Source organism: Vipera ursinii (assembly GCF_947247035.1).
Source record: "Vipera ursinii genome assembly, chromosome: 9".
NCBI lineage: Eukaryota > Metazoa > Chordata > Lepidosauria > Squamata > Viperidae > Vipera > Vipera ursinii.
This window is the reverse complement of record NC_139523.1, coordinates 23,990,893-24,011,844: the sequence shown is the minus strand read 5'-3', so window position 1 is coordinate 24,011,844 and position 20,952 is coordinate 23,990,893. Positions and strand designations below refer to the sequence as shown.

Below are 20,952 nucleotides of genomic sequence, written 5' to 3'. Positions count from 1 at the left end.
AGGCTGGTCCTTCAGGATCCTAGTAGGTGCGGGAGTAAGCCAGACTGGCTTTTTAATTAAGGTGGTGTCAATCAGAATAGACCTTGGAGGTCTTTTAGTCCAATCCCCTGCTCAAGCAGAAGTTGTTGTTGTTAGCTGCGAAGTCGTGTCCGACCCATCGCGACCCCATGGACAACGTTCCTCCAGGCCTTCCTGTCCTCTACCATCTTCTGGAGTCCCTTTAAGCTCAAGATAGATGATAGATACATATATAGATACATAAAATGGATGAATGAATGGATGGATGGATAGAAAAAGAGTTACTAAGTAGAGGGAGAGATGATGGATGGATGGATGAACAGATGTTGTTGTTAGCTGCGAAGTCGTGTCCGACCCATCGCGACCCCATGGACAACGTTCCTCCAGGCCTTCCTGTCCTCTACCATCTTCTGGAGTCCATTTAAGCTCACGCCTCCTGCTTCATCAAGCAGGAGACCCTATACCAATTCAGACAAACGGTTGTCCAGTCTTTTCTTAAAAACCTTCAGGGTTGGAGCACTTACAACCTCTGGAGAGAAGCAGTTCCATTGATTTAATTGTTCTAACTGCCAGGGAATTTCTCCTTAGTTCCAGGTTGCTTCTCTCCTTGATGAGTTTCCACCCGTTGCTTCTTGTCCTGCCTTCAGGTGTTTTGGAGAATAGCTTGACCCCCTCTTCTCAGGGGCAGCCCCTCAAATCCTGGAAGACGGTTATATCACCCCTAGTCCTTCTCCTCGTTAGAGAGCTGAACAGTGCATCAGGAGCAAACAATGTTCCAGACCCCCAAAGTCGACGGCATAACTGTGCTTTGCTGAGGGGCTTTTTAACCCCCCTGCCAGAAGCTGCAAGACTCATAAACCTGATGGACCCCAGGCAGGGAAGGGTTAAAAGGGGAAGATGAGCCTCTTGGCCTCTGACTCCATTCCTGAGACCTCTGAACGGGCACCCCAGCCTGATTGCTCTTGCACAGGCCTTGGCACAGGACGGCAAGCCAGGCTGGATTGGGCAGGAGGGCAAGGTGTGGCTTGTGGGGGGGGGGGGGCTGAGCCTGAGAGGGAACCCAGGAGGGGGGCAGAAAGAGGGCTGGTGCTTTTTTTCCCCCAGAGGGGGCCTGGGGGGAGAGGTTTTGGGTGCCTGGAACTCGGCAGACCAGCCAGGGAAGGCCAGCCGCAGGGTGTGCCAAGCACAGGCAGCCAGCCACGGACAGACGGACAGACGGGGTGGGAAGGGAGCGTACAAGACCCAGAGAAGGAGCCTATTTTGGCTCGAAAGGCAGCGCACTTGGGACACTGGGAAAGGCGTGGAAAAACTGGCGCCTTGCATGTTTGTGCGCTCCGGGAGGGAAAAGAGCCTCATCGCTTCCACTCTGGATGATCACAAGGCAGGCAGGAGAGCCAGCGTTGGGGGCTGTGTGCGGGAGAGACCCTGTGTGTGCACCAGGAAGGGAGGAACGGCTAAGGCTGGCTCGGGAGTGTGCGGGAAAGAGTGTGAGAGAGTTGTAAAGAAGTTGTCCAGCCCTGCTGTTGTGGGACAGTGAGCATCCCTCCCAAGAAGCCGGTGGATTAAAGAACGTGTGTGGACACCCAGGAAGGAGATGACCAGCCAAGAGGGTGCCCGCTTGATGTAGCCCCTCCCCACAGCTGCAGCCGGAGAGCCTAGGCTGCAGCCGGAGACCCTGTGGACAGTGCAGCCAGGCTGGAGGGAGCCCACCTGGAGCGTCCCCAGCATCCAGCTGAGCTGGCCCCATGGCAGCAGAGGTCCGACTGAAGAAACTGGAGGAGCTGGTCCTTGACCCCAGGGTGGTGGGCTTGGAGACCCTGGTGGACCTCCTGCTTTGCGTGCATCATGAGCTGAGCACTTCACCCCTGGCCCAGGAGAAATACATCATGGAGTTCCTGCAGTGGGGTGAGTCCTGTTGGTATCTGTCATGGGGGGCTGGGGAGATCTTGATTTAGGGTGGTTGATGTGCTACTCCAAAGGGGGCAATGAGAAGGGGGGAGCACTACAGATTCCCAGAGAGATTGTGGCTTTTGGCCACAGCTGCCCAGAGTTGCTTTGCAAACTGAGATGGGTGCTAGTTTGGTCTAGTAGTGAAAGCACCAAGCTAGGAACTGGGAGATGGTGAATTCTAGTCCCATCATAGACCTGAAGGCCAGCTAGGTGGCTTTGGGCCAATCGCTAGGAGACAATGAGTTTCAGTCCCTCCTTAGGTGTGAAAGCCAACTGGGTTACCGTGAGTGAATCACCAGGAGACGGTGAGTTCTAGTTCCACCTTATGCATGGGTGACTTTGGGCCAGTTCCTCCCTCTCAGCCCAACCCACCTCACAGGGTTGTTGTTGTGGGGAAACACAGGAGGAGGAAGCAGTACTCTGTGTATTGGATGCCTCGAGTTATTTATAAAAACAATAAAGTTGGGATATAAATAAATACAAAGTAACCCCCCACCTGCATTGAACAAACAAACAAATAAAATACCCTCAATTCTATTTTATCTTAGACTTTGGTTAATCTGAGCTCTGAAACTTGGGAAAAGATTCGTTTTGGGGTGCTGAAAGCGATATCTACCAGCCTTTCATAAATTAGGCCATGACTAATTGTGGGTTGTGGGTCATGCTTCTGGGAATTTGTTTTCAAGCTGAGAAAGTTGTCCCCAGCGTCGTTTTTGGTCCTATGGCCTTCCCTCTTTCAGGCAGGGTGACTCAGGCCTGGGGGCGGCCCTGCAAACCTTTTCTGGATTGTGAGCTTTGCTGAAAGGCCGTGCTGTCCAGAGACCGAGATTTTAGTTGTTAAGGACAAGTTTCCCTTCAAGAGCTGTCAAGGCGGTTCATCTACACCTGAACATTTGGGAAAGTAACCAGTTTGAAGCAGGAGGAGATTATCTAAATGTTTTATGTTTTACTCGGGCCCGCCCAAAAGGAAAGACTCGCACAGATGACAAAAACGGCTTAGCTGATTGCCTGGAAATAATGACCTAATGCCTGTCCCGAACCCGGAAACCCCGAAATCAAACGGACAGCAGCAGCAAAGTCTTTTGCTCAAAATCAACATGAAGGACATGCTTTGTGCTGCAGTTATTTTTAGCCATTCAAGATACTAAGAGATGCAATTTGCTTTTTAATTTTTTTTAATTTACCACGTTATTCTTTTTTTTAAAACTTAACCCTGAAACCTTTTTTGAGGATCATCTTGGTTTCCCCCCTCTTTTTCCCCTTTCTTTGAATTCCACTTTGCCCTTTTTTCTCTATGCATGTTTTTTCCCCATAATAAATGCTTTTTTAAAAAGAAAAGAAAAGAGAGAGGGTTTCTTCCCAACTTACCCAGGGAAGCTTGAAAAATCAAACAGGAAGAGTGAAGACTAAAGCGATAGAGAGGAATGGATGCAATTAAACCTGTTCTTTGAAAGTCACCATTCAATCATAATCACAGTAGTCAAGTTGGAAGGGACCTTGGAGGTCATCTAGTCCAGCCTCTGACGAGTTGGGTTTATCACTGAGATCCTGGAACCTGGAAGCCTGGATTTGTGGCTTTAGGGTTGAATTTACTTTTGAACTGGCACTTCCTTATTTCCCTACGACTGGAGGCTGGACCAAACTTTGAATCCCTTCACACATCCTTGTTTCTCTCTCATCTGTTAAGCATGGTCTCCTTAGAGGAAGGGGGGATTTAATCCACGCGACTGCCTGTTTTCTCGAATAAGGACTGACTCCTGCTGTGGGCAGGAGATTGGACTGGAAGATCTCCAAGGTCCTGTCCAGCCTTAGGCGTCCACGATTCTTTGTGGTCTACTCACGAGTTTTTCTTCTAAGAGCAACTAAGATGATTAAAGACCTGTTGACTGAAACATACGAAGAACGGTTGCAGGATTTGGGAATGGCCAGTCTAGAGAAAAGAAGGACTGGGGTTTGGGGTGGGGGGACATGATAGCCGTGTTCCAGTATTTGAGAGGCTGCTACAAAGCGGGTGTGTGTGTGTGTGTGTCAACCTGCCCCAGAAGGCAGGAGAAGAAACAACGGACGGAAAACTAACCAAGGAGAGAAGCAACCTGGAACTAAGCAGAAACTTCCTGACAGCGAGGACAACGAATCAGTGGAACGACCTGCCCCCAGAAGTTGTAGGGGCTTCATCATTGGAGGCTTCCAAGAAGAGACTGGACAGCCACTTGTCTGAAATGGTACTGGGTCTCCTTCCTGAGCAGAGGGTTGGAGCAGAAGACCTCCAAGGTCCCTTCCAGCTCTGTTCGGATTGATTGAAGATCTGAGTATTAACAGAACTTGCTTGTTTCGGCCTTGGTGTACACCGGGGGTGTCCAAACTTGGCAACTGGAGGACCTGTGGACTTCGACTCCCAGAATTGTGCTGGCTGTGGAATTCTGGGAGTCGAAGTCCACAGGTCTTCCAGTTGCCAAAGTTGGACACCTCTGATGTAGACCAAGATAGCTTTGATTTTTATAGTTCCCTAATGCCGGGCGAGGCGTGATCTGGAAGATTTGTCCGGTAGAGCAGAGCCTGGAGCTTCCTGGACTCCAGTGAGAAGTTTCTAGGCTGCTGTGACTTTGGAAAATGCCATAAAAGGCCTCCTGCGTAGGGCAGGCTGGGCCTTCTCTCCGGTCTTTGCCTTTTCTGTTGCTCCACGGCACTCTTTATTCCCCCTGGGAAGAAATTGCGCATTTTTCTTGCTTTTCCTTGCAAAAGTGGCCCGTGGGCTTGCCGGGAATGGGGCAAGGGCTGCTGGCGGATGGGCTGAAGTGTGGCAGGGGGAGGTTTCCCAAGCAAGGTTGTGAAGGGCAGGAGACTGGCCGGATTTGGCTGTTAACTCTCGGGATATTCAGATGAACAGAATCAGCTTCCGATGTCCTTAATCTTAAAGAGAAATAAGGATAGTCCTCGACTTACAACAATTCATTGAGCATTCAAAGTTACAACCGGATTGGGGGGAAAAATGACTCATGACCGTTGCAGCAACCCCAGAGTCACATGATCAGAATTCAGACATTTGGAAACTGACTCGCATCTATGACAGTCTTGGCATCCTGGGCAGTCACATGATCCCCTTTTGTGACCTTCTGAGAAGCAAAGTCGACGAGGAAGCCAGATTCACTTAACCCACTGTGTGACTCACTTAACAGCCGCAGTGATTCACTTAACAACGGTGGCAAGAAAGGTCGTAAAATAGGGTAAAATTCACTTTAACGACTGTCTCACTTAACAGAAATGTGGGACTCAATTGTGGTGGGAAGTCGAGGACTACCTGTATGTGTAGAATTTCACCCTCAGCTTCAGGCCTCATCTGGGGACTAGCTGCACCATGGTGAAAGGCACTCTGCACATGCTTCTTTGCTCTTGATGGGGGCTCTAGGAATCACGTTTTCCGAGACTGAACCCAGCCAAATCCGGATGAAAAGCTGCATCTTTGGACTTTGACAGTTTGTGTACAGCATAAAAGTTTCCATAGGCAGGAATGCTCCACGCCCCCCTCCCTCCCCCCCAGCCGTGAGCAGGCGGTCTCCCAGGGCCCAGCTGGAATCTGAGAATTGCTGCAAGCCCAGATTCCCAACCCAGCCGGTGCCCGAAATAGGCACCCAGCGGAGCAGCTTCTTTCCCTGTGTCTGGCAAGCCGTTTGGCTGGGCTGGGGAGGGAGGCTGGCCCCCCACACACACACTTGGCTGGAGGGTTGTGTATCGGTTGGAAGAGGCTAAAAATAATCCCAGGTCTGCAGGATCCCAAAATATCTTATGGCCTGTGTTTATTGCAGGAACTGAGCGCCTTTGCCAGTGACGGATAAGTGCAGTCAGGCAGACCTATAGATAGATTAGATAGATAGATAGATAGATAGATAGATAGATAGATAGATAGATAGATAGATAGATAGATAGATAGATAGATAGACAGACAGACAGACAGACAGACAGACAGACAGACAGACAGACAGACAGACAGATATAGATATGGGTGGAAGGATGGATGGATGAATAGATAGATGAGAGAGAGATGATGGATGGATGGATGGATGGAGATTTTTGTTGTTAGTTGCGAAGTCGTGTCCGATCCATCGCGACCCTATGGACAATGTTCCTCCAGGCCTTCCTGTCCTCTACCATCTTCTGGAGTCCATTTAAGCTCACGCCTCCTGCTTCAGTGACTCTGGATGGAGATAATAGTTGATAAATAGATATAGATAGATGAGAGACAGATGATGGGTGGATGGATGGATGAGATAATAGTTAATAAATGGATAGATAGATATGGATGGTGAGTGGATAGGTGAATAAATGAGCATGGGATGGATGGATGGTATGTAGATAAGATAGATGATATAGATTGATCGATAGATGATAGATGATGGAAGATAGATAGATAGATAGATAGATAGATAGATAGATAGATAGATAGATAGATAGATAGATAGATAGTTAGATAGATAGGATGGATGGACGATAGATAAGACAGACAGATAGATGGGAGTTGCAGAGCCAATCTGAGAAGCAGCAGGAAAGCTGGGTTACTCTGCATTTTCAAAATAACTCTTTTTAAGTGCTTGGTCTTTACTGCTACTTAGGTTGACCCCAAATGAATCTTGCTATGCAACAGGATTTGTTCCCAGTATTTAAGTGCCATTACAAAAGTTATTTATTTATTAGACGGCTCATTGCATAAATTCTTCCTGAAAACTGCATCCAATTGCTCAACATGACTATGTCAGAAATTTAAGAAATATGAGAGTGGGGAAAAAAACAACAGCCCTGCTTGTTTCCCTTCTGCCCTTGGAATTTGGCCCTATTTTTGTCCTTTCTTGGCCGGTGCCAAGCATCGTCTCCTGCCAGCCTTTTCTCTCTCTTGCCCTCGCAGAAGCAAGCAGGAGGGGGCTTCTGAGGAGCTCTGCCTGAGTTCTCAGCTGCCCCCACCAGATCCTTGGGGAAGGAGGGGAAAAAGGCTCCTTGCTGGGCCGTTGCAGACGTCCTCTCCAAATTTCTCCATTTTTAATGCCTCTCCTTTGAAAAAAAAAAAAAGAGTTGCCTGAAATGAGGTGGTTTTCTGTCTGGAAGAATTTATTCATTTATTAAGAACATGTTTCTTTATACACCTGTATCACCAAACGCTGAGTGGTATATAACAACACAGAAGAACCCCCCTCCCTCTCTTCTTCTTCCCCTCCCTCCCTCCCTCCAGTCTTTGAGGACCCTTCCCCAAGGTGCTGGCTGGGGACGATGAGTCTGGTCACCTCTTCCCCTCCAAGGTGCCTGCGTGGCCTCTGGGCGCTCCACTTCCCCTCCCCGAAGCGTCCCATTCCAGCTGCCTCCATCACATCCTGCAGCTATATTTACGCCTCTTCTTTGCCAGCAGGCTGAGCTGTTCTCCTGCCAACCCTCCCTGCCCCCCCCCACTAGATCTCTTCGCTTGATCTTTGGGTCGCCATGTGAGGAAGTTGTTTGAGATCCTTGAAGACTTTATCCTCCTCCGCTGCCAAATCTGGAGATCTGGGCAGGCTGGCAGCTGAGTCACCCGGGGAGGTTAAATTTGAGGGCCACCTGACCTCTTCCTGGTTGCAGGTCACGTGGATTCCCCACCCCCACCCCGGTCAAGTTGGCACCCACGCATTTATTTTTAAGGCCTGCGGGCAGAAGGCAGACCTTGGCGCCCCGGCTGAGTCACAGATCCAGGATGGTTGTGGTGGGATGCCGATCCTCTCCGCGGCTACTAGTATTTGTGGACACAAGAGTTTGGCCAGGGCCAGGAGGGGATTAAAGGGTCTGGCCGTCACAAGCAAGGGGAAAAAGGGCTTATCGAATGATTGATCAAATGTATATGACACTAAGTGTATTTCACCGTTGACTGATTCCCTTCCTGCCTTTTTGCTGAGCTCAAATGGTCATCTCACATAGAGTGCAGGTTGTCCTCAACTTACAATAGTTTGTTTAGTGATCATTCACAGTCACAACAACAGCACTGAAAAAAGTGACTTGGGATCTTTTCTACACACTTATAACCGTCACAGAGTTCCTGTGATCACTTGATCAAAATTCGGACACTTGGAAACTGACTTGTATTTATGACGGTTGCTGTGTCCCGGCGACATGTGATTCCCCTTTTGTGACTTTCTGACAAGCCAAGGGGGAAGCCAGATTCACTTAACAAGCATGTTACTCACTTAACAGCTGCAGTGATTCACTTAAGAATATTAAGTGATTAGACCACAATCAGCCAGTTGACATTCATGCCTAAGGCGGAACTAGAACTCCCCGTCTCCTGGCAATTGGCCCAAAGTCGCCCAGCTGGCTTTTCATGCCCTAAGGAAGGTCCAGAACATGCCGAGATGGTGTCTAACTTCTCCTCCTTTAATCTCTCCAGTTCAGGGCTGCCGGATAATTTAATTAACCCAAAGTGGCCATTATACAAGGAACCCCAATAATCTCCTTTTCCTTCTCTCCAGCGGAGCCAGTAACCTCCAGACTGAAACAGCTCCAGCTGCGGCGAGATGACTTTGAGATCCTAAAAGTGATCGGCCGAGGAGCTTTCAGTGAGGTGAGGAAGGAAGATGGGCCACCCTAGAGAGTAGCTGTAGGGACCCCCCGAGGGATGTCCTTGCTGGTAAAACCCAGCATTTGTGGGATCCTCTGTCCTAGCAGAAGTGGCCATCAATGACTAAGAAATCTCAGGTGGGCGGAAAAGGATGAAATGAAACGGTCCCTCTGTTTTAGGAAATTATTCCAAAGTTTTTAGACAACTCTGGGGTAATTGGGAGGAGGTGTGGAAGGATGCAGCTAGTACATCATAATGGCTGCGGGAATAACCTTGAGGAACAGGAGGAAGATCCGGCTAACAAGACAAGAGTCGGATAAAAGAAATCCGAGTCCCAGGGCAGAAAGGCAATCTGAGAAAGCGTCTCACAATCTTGACTAAAGGGAAGGAGGGGAGACGCACATTCAGACCTGCAAGATTGGTGTCAGCCTTCTGAGGCAGAGCAAATTTGGAAACCCACGATGCATAAGCTAATACAGGTTTCAGACCTGGAATAATCTAAACCTTTAAATAGAAATGATCTTTGGCTCCATTTGTTCAGAAAGGTATTGTTTTATTAGAGATCAAGTATATTGCAGTATTGCAAAGCCAGAACTGAGAATCACAGGCCAAAATCCCTAACTTCTATTCCCCCCACCCTTAACTATCTCTTATTGCCCACCCCAGTGTCACCAATCAGGTTCAGGCAAGAAGTTTTCTTAATGGACCGTCTCAGTGTAGTTTGGCTACCCTGCTTCTAGCTGGGTGACCTTGAGGCAGCTTCTCGAGGAGATGCAGCACTTACTTTCATTTTCCCAAACATTTCCCCCCTTTCATTCCGCCTCCCCACAGTTCGTGGCAGTCTGTAACAGCATAGCAGCGAAGCACAAGCGAGCGTAAGGTGGCAGCTACCGTAACAATAGGAGTTTTGTTAGTTTTATCTTGCACGTGTCTCTCTTGACTGTTTTACCTGTGCAGGTGGCAGTGGTGAAGCAGAAGAGGACCTCTCAGGTGTATGCCATGAAAATAATGAATAAATGGGACATGTTGAAACGGGGAGAGGTAAGAGTAGAGGCAGAACATCTGCCAAGCCATCATGGCTACTTCGTCAGGATTTCGATCAGTTCCCAGCCAGGTCCAATTCCAGCTGGATTCCTTTAACATTTTGCTGCTCGAGAATCCCAAAAAAATTGCCTTGAATTTTATTTTTCAGTGCAGATGTTCTTAAGATGTGCTCTTTGCTGTCCACCTTTTCCTGAAGTAAAGTCTGTAGGTTCCCACAACCACAATTCAGACCGGGATTGCCATGGCTAATCAAGATGCGCCTGATTTTTCCAACCTTTTTTGCCACGGTTGTTAAGCTAATCATTGCAGTCGTTAAGTAAATCAGGCAATCACTAAGTGAATCTGGCTTCCTCCCTTGGCTTTGCTGGTCAGAAGGTCGCAGAAGGGGATCACGTGACCCCAGGACACTGCAACTGTCGTAAATACATCTCAGTGGCCACGTGCCCAGATTTTGATCACATGACCATGGGGATGCTGCGACGGTCGTAAGTGTGAAAATCGGTCCCTTTTTTTTCCAGTGACATTGTAACTTCAGATGGTCACTAAATGAATGCTTGTAAGTCAAGGACAGCCTGTGTTTCCCATGCTGATGGCAGGGAAGTTTTGTTTGAGATTATGTGGCCTGAGACCAAAAAGTGTAGATAGAGCCTCATCCGCTTGTGCCCGTCACTGTACGAAACAGAAGGTTTGTCCAAGGACGTCCCTCTCTTTGAAATCTCAACTCTTCTCCAGGTTTCCTGCTACAGAGAGGAGAGGGATGTGCTGGTGAACGGAGACAAGCGCTGGATTACGCAGTTGCATTTTGCCTTCCAGGATGAGAATTACCTGGTGAGTCCCGTTCTTTGGTGCAGCTGAAATTTATTTATTTTTATTTTATTAAATTTATATACCGCCCTATTCCCGGAGGACTCAGGGCGGTGTACAGGGAAGATTAAAACAAACATACAAAAATTAAAATCAGATTAAAACAATTAATTAAAGTCCCCAAAATTTAAAACTAAAGCCTAATAAAAATTAAAACCCCTCAGCCTGGGCCAGACAGCTCAAAGAGCCAAGTTTTCAGGTCCCTGCGGAATGAGCGAAGGTCGGGGGCAGTCCTAAGTTCCATGGGAGCTGGTTCCATAGGGCCGGCGCGCCCACAGAGAACTCTCTTCCCCTGGGAATAACCCGCCGGCATTCTCTAACTGGCGGTATCCTGAGAAGGCCCTCCCTGTGGGAGCGCACGGGACGAAGGGAGCTTGATGCCGGCAGCAGGTGTTCCCTCAGATAACCCAGACCCAAGCCATTTATGTGGATGAGGCTGACTTTGATTTACTTAGAGAAGAGCCAAGGTTGCCTACCTCTGGAAGAGTTTAAAATATTATATTATATGAGCCATGGGTTAGAATGCAGGATTGCAGGCTACTTCTGCTGAGTGCAGTTTGATTTTCAGCCACTCAAGGTTGACTCAGCCTTCCCAGGTGGGTAAAATGAGGATCCAGATTGTTGGGGGCAAGAGGCTGATTCTGTAAACGGCTTAAGAGAGGTGTGTAAAGCACGGTGAAGCGGTGTAGAAGCCTAAGTGCTATTGCCATGTTATGTTATGTTATATTACATTATGCTGTTACGTTTTATGTTATAATATATATGATATGTATGATATATATGATATATGATATACTAGGGTTGAGTCTATAGTATGATGGAGGTGGCAGTAAGCCTGCCTAAGATCAGTCTCATCCCTCTACCTTATCTCCTACCTTTCTCTAGTACCTGGTGATGGACTATTATGTTGGGGGTGACCTCCTGACCTTGCTGAGCAAATTTGGTGACCGCATCCCACTGGAGATGGCCCAGTTCTACTTGGCCGAGATGGTGATGGCCATTGACTCCATCCACAGCATGGGCTATGTGCACAGGTACATGGGCTGGGGGAAGCGGGGTTCTGAAGAGGCAGAGGTCGACCCATGAGATGTTTACAATCTTCAGAACATCCTTCTTTGTGTATACAGGTCCTCAACTTACAACAGTTCATTTAGGGACCGTTCAAAGTTACAACGGGACTGAAAAAAGTGACTTATGACCAGTGGTCACATGACCATTGCAGCATCCCGATGCTCGCATGATCACAATTCAGACACTTGGCAACTACCTCATATTTCCAACAGTTGCAGCATCCTGGGGTCATTTGATCCCCTTTTGTGACCTCCTGGCAAGCAAAATCAATGGGGAAGCCAGATTCACTTAACAACCACATTACTAATTTAATAACTGCAGTGATTCACTTAATGGCTGTGGCAAGAAAGATCATAAAAGGAAGCAAAACTCCCACTCAACCACTATCTTGCTTGGCAGCGTAAATGTCGGGCTGCATTGTGCTTCCTGTATTTCCTGAGTTCCTCTGTGGTCCTTCCGCCCATCCTTTTGCCAATCCTCTCCTTCTCCGCCTGACAGAGACATCAAACCCGACAACATCCTGCTCGATCGATGTGGACACATCCGGCTGGGGGATTTCGGATCCTGTCTCAAGCTACGAGAAGATGGGACGGTGAGACATTCACCCGGGTGGGGTGGGCAACTCTCGGAGTGCGGAGTTTAGGGGGAAAATAACCATCATGGCTTAACAATTGTCAAGGAGTGTGCTTTTGATCCAAAGAGCTTTCTGATTTCCCATCAAACCTACGCACAAACCATGATTACCAGTGGAAGGCTTATACTTCATGCCAGCCTGGCAGCGATGGCTGAGGGGGATCCCACCTTGGTCCCCCACTTGTGGGCTTTCCAAAGACCCCCACCTGGGCCATATCAGAAATAGGATGGGGCAGATCGGACTCTGGTTCCGAGGTTCTCACCCCCATTCTCACGATGGCAGGTCTGTTCCACAGTGGCAGTGGGCACCCCGGATTACCTCTCCCCGGAGATCTTGCGAGCAGTGGAAGATGGGCTTCATTCCTATGGCACAGAATGCGATTGGTGGTCTCTGGGCATTTTTGCCTACGAGATGTTCTTTGGCCACACTCCCTTCTTTGCCGACTCCGTCGTGGAGACCTACGGCAAGATTCTGCACTTCAAGGTTGGTGGCCGGAAGGCAATCGGATGGGTTGGGAGGGTTAACGTGGCTCACTTCTGGACTGAGATGTGAAGTTGTTGGCGATAGCCTGTGCTACTGATAGAAGAGAATCTTTGTAGCTCAGGGTTGAGCTGTGCGGTCCTTGTTGCTCTCTGAGCTGGGTGGTTTTTTTGCGGACATTTCATGATCCAGCTAGGAAACATCATCAGTGCTAGAGGGATGTGTGGAGTGGCGGAGGAGGAAGAGGAGGACGACTGTGGGATTCTTGGTGCTGTCTGAGCTCGCTGGATTTCTTGCAGACATCACCAAACTAGGCGACATGGTCAGTGCATGCCCCAGACCCTAACCCTGCTTTCACTTACTTGTGGCTTCCTCCTTTGTCCCCATGCTCTTTCCCAAGGAGCATTTCCAGTTTCCCCTCTCGGCCCCAGAGATACCCCCAGAAGCCCAGGCCTTGATCGAAGGGCTGATCTGTTCCCGGGAGACGCGCCTGGGACGTAACGGTGTCCAGGACTTCAAGGAGCTCCCGTTCTTCATCGGCATCGATTGGCAGGGCCTGCGGGACTGCACCCCGTCCTTTGTGCCCGAGTTTGCCAACGCCACCGACACGTGCAACTTCGATGTGGTGGACGACTGCCTCACCGACATGGTGAGCGGGGGAGGGGTACGTGATCTCTTATTTTTCTCCCCTCTCCTCCCTGCTGCACCCAGGGCCAGCCCGTGCCGTGCTGCCCTGCTGGTTCCTGACTGGGCTGAGTTTGAGATGAACTTGCAACAGTTCATCTAGTGACCGTTCAAAATTACAACAGCCCTGAAAAAAGGGACTTATGACCATTTTTCACATGACCGTTGCACCATCCCCATGGTCACATGATCGAAATTCAGACAGTTGACAATTGACTCATATTTATGACGGTCGCAGTGCCCCAAGGTCACATGATCCCCTTTTGTGACCTTCTGACTAACAAGGTCAATGGGGAAGCCAGAGTCACCTAACAACCATGTTATTTACTTAACAACTGCAGTGTTTCACTTAACAACTGTGGCAAGGAAGGTCATGAAATTCACTTAACAATGGTCTCACTTAGCCACAGAAATTTGGCGCTGAATTGTGGTCCTGAGGACTACCTGTAACAGAAGTGGAAGGGACCCTAGGCCAGGGGTAGGCAACCTTGGCTCTTTTAGGACTGGTGGACTTCAACTCCCAGAATTCCTGAGCCAGCATGGCTCAGTATGGAAACCTCTCCCTTTCCCCTCTGCATGGCTGGCTCAGGAATTCTGGGAGTTGAAGCCCACGAGTACTAAAAGAGCCAAGGTTGCCTGCCCCTGCCCTAGACCAGGGGTGCCCAACTTTGGATCTTTAAGACTTGTGGACTTCAACTCCCAGCATGTTGGCTGGGGAATTCTGGGAGTTGAAGTCACAAGTCTTAAAGTTCCAAAGTTGGACACCCTTATCCTAGGACCTACACCATTTCAGACAAATGGCTGTCCAATTTCTTCTTTTATAAAAATTAAGAAAAAAGCTTAAGCAAGCGGGATGGTTTCAGCAGTTTGATATCCAGAAAAATCCTCTCCCCCCCCAAAAAAGACCCCCATCTCTTACATCAGGGGTGCTGCCTTTAGTCCTGGCTCTCTGCTAAAGGCTCAGCTCCGTCTGGAAACGTCCGTCCGTTTCTTTGCTTCTGCCTCCCTCTTTTTTCCAGGAGACCCTGTCGGACGTCCTCGAGACCTCCCCCCTCGGAGTGCAGCTTCCCTTTGTGGGCTACTCCTACACTTACATGGCTGTGAAGTAAGAAGCCCTTTTGGTGTACTTTTCTGCTTTGGGACAGTTGCATAGGTTTGCGCTAAGGCTAGGCTGGAGCTTGCGACCTTAGGGCTTCTTCCCGGTGCCAATTCCCGCGATAGTGTTGGATCCAAAGATTGTCCTAGGCAGGTACTTCACCTGCAGAACTGACCCTTCCAGGTGCTCCTAGGGCGGAGTTTCTCAACCTCAGCGACTCTAAGACGGATGGACTTCATTTCCCAGAATTCCCCAGCCGTCACTCTAGCGAGCTTTTAAGATGGGTGGACTTCATCTCCCAGAATTTCCCAGCTTTATGGCATGGGGTGGCGGGGAGAGTCGTCGCCTCCCTCTGCTTTCCAGTAAAGGTCACACAGAAGGTCATGAAGCCCTGGCTTTGGCCCCCGGAGCTGGGCCAGGAGCTTAAAAAAGGACCAATGCGGTTGGTGGGGGCGGGGCTCTGTCATACAGCCCCCCTGCGATTGCATTATGGATATTTTAACTCTGTTTTTTTGTTTTTCCTCTAAGAGGTTTTGTGACAATTGTTCTCTTAGGAGTTGTTACCCTCCCATAGTTATGTAGTGTGACGAGCGGCCATGGACCTGTTCTCCACAAATAAATATACCCAGGGGTGACGGGGTCAGAGAGGAGCAGCTGGAGATACAGATAGTCCTTGACTTACGACCAAAATTGAGCCCAAAATTTCTAGTGCCAAGTGAGACAGATGTTGCCCTGATTGTTCAGTGAACCCCTGCAGCTGTCAAGTTAGTCACACGGTCGTTAAGCAAATCTGGCTTTCCCCCATTAACTTTGCTGGTCAGAAGGTCACAAAAGGGGATCACGTGGCCTCCACCAGGACACGGCAATCTTCATAAATTTGAGCCAGTTGCCCAGCGTCCGAATGTTGGTCATGCAACCACAGGGAGGCTGCAACGATCGTGCGAATAATGGTTTTGTCCCCCATTTTGGTGCGGTTATAACTTTGAACGGTTGTAAGTCGAGGGCTACTTGTGCAGATGCTGTGGCTGGAGAGACAAGGTCTGTGAGACTCTCCCTTCCTCTCAGACAGAATCATCCCGAGGGACGAGACAGAGGTCCCATCGCCATGGAGGTGGAGGCTGCTGGGAAGACGCCCTCAGGCCATGCGCAGAAAGCGCCTCCAGAGGAGCTGGTGGGTAGAAAAAGGGGAATTCTCTATCCCGTCTCGGATCAGGCAGGAGGTGGCAATTGTGTATTGGTTATTTTTTTTTAATACCTCTGTGGATATGTATGCTTACATTTCATTTATTTGGCCAAGCGTGGTTACACACACAAGGAACTTGCCTCCAGTACATAAGCATTCGGTGTACTCAGAAAACAACAGGCTATAATACAGCTAGTCCTCAACAGTTTGTTTAATGGCCATTCAGAGTTACAACTGGAAAAAGTGAGTTAGGACCGCATTCATAGTTACAACCTTTCCAGCATCCCCACAATCACATGATTAAAAAAATTCAGATGCTGAGCCACTGGTTCATCCTTATGGCGAACATTGCCTAATGCTTAAACGCAGGGCTGAGTTTTATTAGCATAATCTGGAGATGCAGCGGAGGCCATAAAGACTATGCAACACTCAGTTCGGTGCTAACACAACCACCCTTTGTGTTTCCTGCTAGGCATGTAAACTGCCTGATGGGCAGAAGCTGGACCAGTCCATGTTTCTCGAACTGCAGGCAGCCTTCGAGGAGGAGCTGAAGAGCCGGGAGATGCTGTGTCAAGAGCTCAACGTGGTCAAGGTGGCCAACCAGACTGTTGCCAGGTGAGTTGTAGAGGTCTGTGTGTGTGCGGGGGGGGGGCCCTCTGTGGTCCAAAAAAGTCAAGCTTTGATCACGCCTGGCATTGTCTTGACTTTTGAGTCACCCCTGCTGGACAACCCCTTAGGTAGGCATCAGGGAGGGATCTAGGAGATCTCCCTGGTTAGATGTCCCTCTGGATCTTCACCATCTTCTCCAGGTGAGCAAGGAGGCTTAGAAGTCCACAAAAGACCAGACCGTTTGGTCCAGTCATGTCCAACCTTGGCAATTTGAAGACTTGTGGACTTCAACTCCCAGAATTCCCCAGCCAGTGTGACTGGCCCTCCAAAACACCCCGACTCTATGTTGACCCTCTATTTTTTCTCCCCCCTCCTCCCCACCCAGCCAGCTAAAGGACGCCGAGAGCCGAAATGTGGAACTGGAAGCTCAGATCAAACACTTGAAGGACCAGATGGCAGCCATGAAAGCAGCATCTGAGGAGGGCAAGTCCTGTCTTTTCCTGTAGACCCCTCCCCATCCTGACCAGCTCTGGCCTTACTTGCTCCCCGGGGTGACTTGGGGCACCCCCAGAAGTACAAGTCGACCTCAACTCACAACCATTAGTTTAGTGACTGTTTGAAGTGACCCACAGCACTGAAAAGAGAGACTTGGGTCCCACTTATGACCGTTGCAGCATCCCTATGGTCACGTGATCAAATTAAAATGATTGGCCACTGGCATGTATTTATGACGGTTGGTCATGTGATCGCTTGTGACCTCCCCAGCTGGCTTCCGATGAGCAAAATAAATAGGGGAAGCCAGATTCGCTTAACAACTGCAGTGATTGGCTTAACAACTGTGGTAGAAAGATTATAAAACGGGAGAAAATTCATTCAACAACGCGAAGAGGATCCCTAGCATGGAACACATGAGGCTTTGCACTTTGGAGCGCAGTGATTTTCGCCCGAGGCAGCTGCTTGCATGCCTAATGCCTCTGAGCATGGATGCGTGTCCCAGCCCCCTGCCGAGAAGCCCTCGGCCCCACATTTTTCTTTTCCTTCCAGCTGCTTTAGGCTGGAGCCCATCCTGGCCCCCCAACCTCACCCAGCCTTTCTTCCACTGCGTGGAACAGACAGCTCATGTAAGACTCTGTGGAGAGGACAAAAAGGGGATTTAGGGGGAAGGGACTTTGTTGTGGGGAAGGAGACCCATTTGGGCTTGCTTTGCTGGGATTTTAGGGGTGGGGGTGGGGGTTGCACCTCTTTTCCTGGGCTCTGGTATCTTCCTTCCCCCATTTGAACATTTTGTCTCTTTTAAAGAGCCACCAGCTAGGTTAAGAGCCGGAGAAAGTGGCAGTGAGGGGTTTTCTTTTCAAGAGGACTAGGAACCTGGTTTTGTGAATGTTCTGTAGGTGCTACAGGATTGTGCAAGGAATACAGGCCACCCCGCGGGTGTTTCCTGCCCTTTGCTGCCCGTCGGTGGACGCTGCGCCCTGCTGACGTTGACCTCTGCTTTCTCTTTTCAGCCAAGTGGCACCATGGCATCCCGGCTCTGTGAATACCCGCTTGTGGTACCTCTGTACCGGCACTTGCTGCTCTTTTCGAGGGTACGTGGGCTGCTCTCTTGGGGCGCACGCTGCTTCCTCTTCTCGCTCTGAGCACTCACTCCTCCAGTGCATGCCTTCAGCTAGTTGTGGGTCTGTGTCCGTCTTCTGCACACCCTTTCCTTCCTTTGTGGGTACCGAGCCTGGTGGCAGCATGAGAACTCTGAAGCCCATCGGCCTGTGCCCCGAGAGCCAGGACACTCTCGTTTTGCCCTTGCGGGTCAGGCCACAAGTCCGCCTGTCGCAAGACCTCCGAGGCACCTGCAAGCTTATGAACCTGGGGAGGTTGACAGTTCTGTCTCTGCGTGATTGACTGTTCTGCTTGGCTGCCTTCTCCCTTGAGAAGCTTTGTTCCAGCTTTAAGATTCTGGAGTCAAAAAAACCAAGGAATTGCACGATGGATAAACTCATAGTGCCCGACTCCCACTAGAGTTTCACGGTCTTGGAAATAAGCGAGCCGGAAGGGACCTTGGAGGTCTTCTAGTCCAACCTCCTTCTCAACCACGAGACCCTGTACTGTTTTCAGACAGGTGGCGGCTGTCCAGTCTTTTCTTAAAAACCTCCAGTCTTCCTCGATGGGTGTTAGGAAGCCCACCCAACCCATCATTCTTTCCCCCACCTTCGCACCAATATTTCACAACCCCTCGGCTCAGAACCTTATAACCTCTGACCCCAGAATATATTTGAAGAGGCTAATTTTGAAGCTGTTCCAGTTTGCAATCATCCCCTTGCCTTGCAGAACTTTTACAGACTAACCAAAATGGTTTCCTTAGTCCTGAATTTTCCACCAAAATTTCTCTCTCTCCCCACCCCCATAGTTTTATAAGCCTCTTTCTATCCCCCCACCCCCCAAGACACTTCCTTCCAAGCTAAAAAATCTCTCCCGACATTCCTAAGTCTTTCTTTTTCAGAGCGTGGCCCGAGCGGATTATTTGAGGTGACTCTTCCAGATATTTTGGCCAGGCTGAGTAGACTTTTATCTTGAAGCATCCAGACATCCGTTGCTCAAACTGGGCCGAGAATATTTGCAGCATTGAAACCTGGGTTCCAATCGTGTAATTCAGACGAAAGTGTGTTTCAGCTGCGGAGACTGGGGATTTAAGAGGTGGACCTCAGATCTTTCAGCCACACACGGCGTGGGCCGCTCCTGGCATGCCCTACCCAGGCCAGGAGGGGCGGGATGGGGTCTCTGCCATCCTGAGAGCTCTTTGGGGGCCTGGCATCTTGACCAGTCTGCATTTCCTTTCCAGGTACGTAGACCCTGCATCGTCCACGTGGGATACTTGCTCCTGTGCAACGGTCGGCTGGGACTGGATGCCTCCAACTGGGGCCGAGCGGAAACAGTTTGAACACTGGCCAGGGCAAGGAAGAGCCGGGCACACCAGCTGCTTGCTGCTGCCCCAGCAAACCCTAGAAAGGGGACAAACCCCTTGGACGGAGGATTCCCTTGGGCCAAAACGGCGAGGCCTGGTCCCGGAGGTCCAGCTGCCCCTCTGCTTCTCTCCTGGCTGCTTCCTTTGCTCCCAGAGGCCAAGACCACCGACCCACCGTCTCCACGGAGAGCACCAGGGGAAGCAGCAGGGACTGGAGTCCGTCCAGGGATCCTGCTTTTCAAACATCTTTGCACTCTCTGTACAGACCCTGCTATAGAAAACACGCCCGTCTTGGATGGCACTTTGCGGTGAAAACGTGCTTCGTTCCCCCCAAGGCTGTCAGGGGCTCCCAAGAGCCGAGACGGAGCAGCTGTGCCAAAAACGCTTCGTCTGGGACGCTGTGATTCTTCCCACCAGGCCGCTGCAATGAATTTTGAGCTGGCAAGAAAAAAAAAGTTTCTCCCTGTGACTTTTGCTGTTCTGGGCACACGGGGGTCATTCTGCACCTGATGCCCCTTTGGGAGATGAGGGTCGGAAGGGCCGGTGGCAGGAGAAGGGCATCCCGATCCTGCCTTCCTCGGTGACCCACCAGAAGTAGCAACATCCCAATGAGAAGGAAGGTGACGGCGCCCACCCAAAGCCCGACTCTTTCAGAATTAGCCGAATGAGGCACTTGGCCAGCTGTAACCTGGCCCTTCCAGTCGTGCTTCGAAGTTTGGCTTGAAGGCCAGAAGCAAAAAAAAAAAAAAAATCCCCCCCCCAAGGCCTTATGGTGCCTGTGAACTCCACAGGGGGATGCTAGTTTTAAACTGCCAGACACCGTTTGTATCTGCACTTCTCCACTTTGGAAACAGCCAGCTCTGTAGCACTCCAGGGTTCAATCCACCCACTCCTTAATAAGTTATTTCGAATGGTGAGGCAATGTGGCAGCCTTTTCTGCCTCAAAGCTGGAGACCCAAGTCTCTAGTCCCTATGTTTGGAAGATTGTATGCATGTTTATATAAAGCAAAAGTGCATGGAAGCAAAACCTAGCTTGTGTGTGTGGGGGGGGGGAGGGGCAAATTGTTAGTTTAGCATCTTTCACTTAAGCCCCTCTGGGTGTCCCTCACCTTCCACGCCCCCGTATTTATTATTCCTCCTCTGTGTAACGTGGCAGATTGGCTGGGTGCAAGAAGACACTGTACATTCTGCCACTCTTGAGTTGAGGATGTTCTCGTTTTTTTTAGTAGGAATAAACAAGATTATTTCCTGGTTTTTGTGGGATGCCTGTGATAGAAGTGCCCTGTATGTGTGGGTGTGAGTGTGGACAGATGCGTGTGCACACACACAAGTGCAAGGAATCAAACTCAAGCACACAATCCCTTCCCATCAGGATTTCCACTCTTTGCAGGTACTCCTTGACTTACAACAGTTTAGCAGCGGTTTGAATTTACAGCAGCAATGAAAGAAGCGAGCTAGGGCCTGTTTTCACACTTAACGACCGTCGCAGCATCTCTGTGGTCACATGATCAAAATCCAGGTGCTTGGCAACTGGCTCCTATTGCAGGGTCCCAGGGGTGTGTGTCACGTGATCCCCCTTTGCGACCTTCCGACCAGCAAAGTCAATGGGGGAGGCCAGAGTCACTTAACAACCGTGTTACTGACTTAACCAATGTGGCAATTCGCTTAACAACTGTGGCAAGGAAGGTTGCAAAATGGGACAAAATTCACTTTTAACAACTCTCTCTAGGCAAGAGAAATTTAGGGCTCAATTTGGAGCTGTAAGTCAAGGACTACCTGCAGTCTCGCTCCCAGA

The 20,952-nt window shown here is 49.7% G+C and overlaps 1 protein-coding gene across 5 annotated transcripts; it reads left to right on the top strand.

The window, feature by feature from the left end:
- The first annotated feature begins 1,038 nt into the window (after window positions 1-1,038).
- DMPK (DM1 protein kinase) lies at window positions 1,039-19,360 on the top strand. 5 transcript variants are annotated; one of them, XM_083369239.1, is made up of 15 exons: window positions 1,039-1,923; window positions 8,448-8,539; window positions 9,494-9,577; window positions 10,313-10,408; window positions 11,330-11,478; window positions 12,014-12,107; window positions 12,432-12,632; window positions 13,030-13,278; window positions 14,333-14,418; window positions 15,475-15,580; window positions 16,065-16,207; window positions 16,587-16,684; window positions 17,246-17,322; window positions 17,707-17,787; window positions 19,035-19,360. In XM_083369239.1, the coding sequence occupies exons 1-15, from the start codon at window positions 1,764-1,766 to the stop codon at window positions 19,131-19,133; spliced, it is 1,815 nt and encodes a 604-aa protein (XP_083225365.1). In that variant the 5' UTR covers window positions 1,039-1,763; the 3' UTR covers window positions 19,134-19,360. The 5 variants fall into 5 exon arrangements, with proteins under 5 accessions (XP_083225365.1, XP_083225366.1, XP_083225364.1 ...); XM_083369238.1 differs by having other exon boundaries at window positions 1,043-1,923; window positions 13,030-13,293; XM_083369240.1 differs by lacking the exon at window positions 14,333-14,418 and having other exon boundaries at window positions 13,030-13,293; window positions 15,479-15,580.
- Window positions 19,361-20,952: the final 1,592 nt, after the last annotated feature.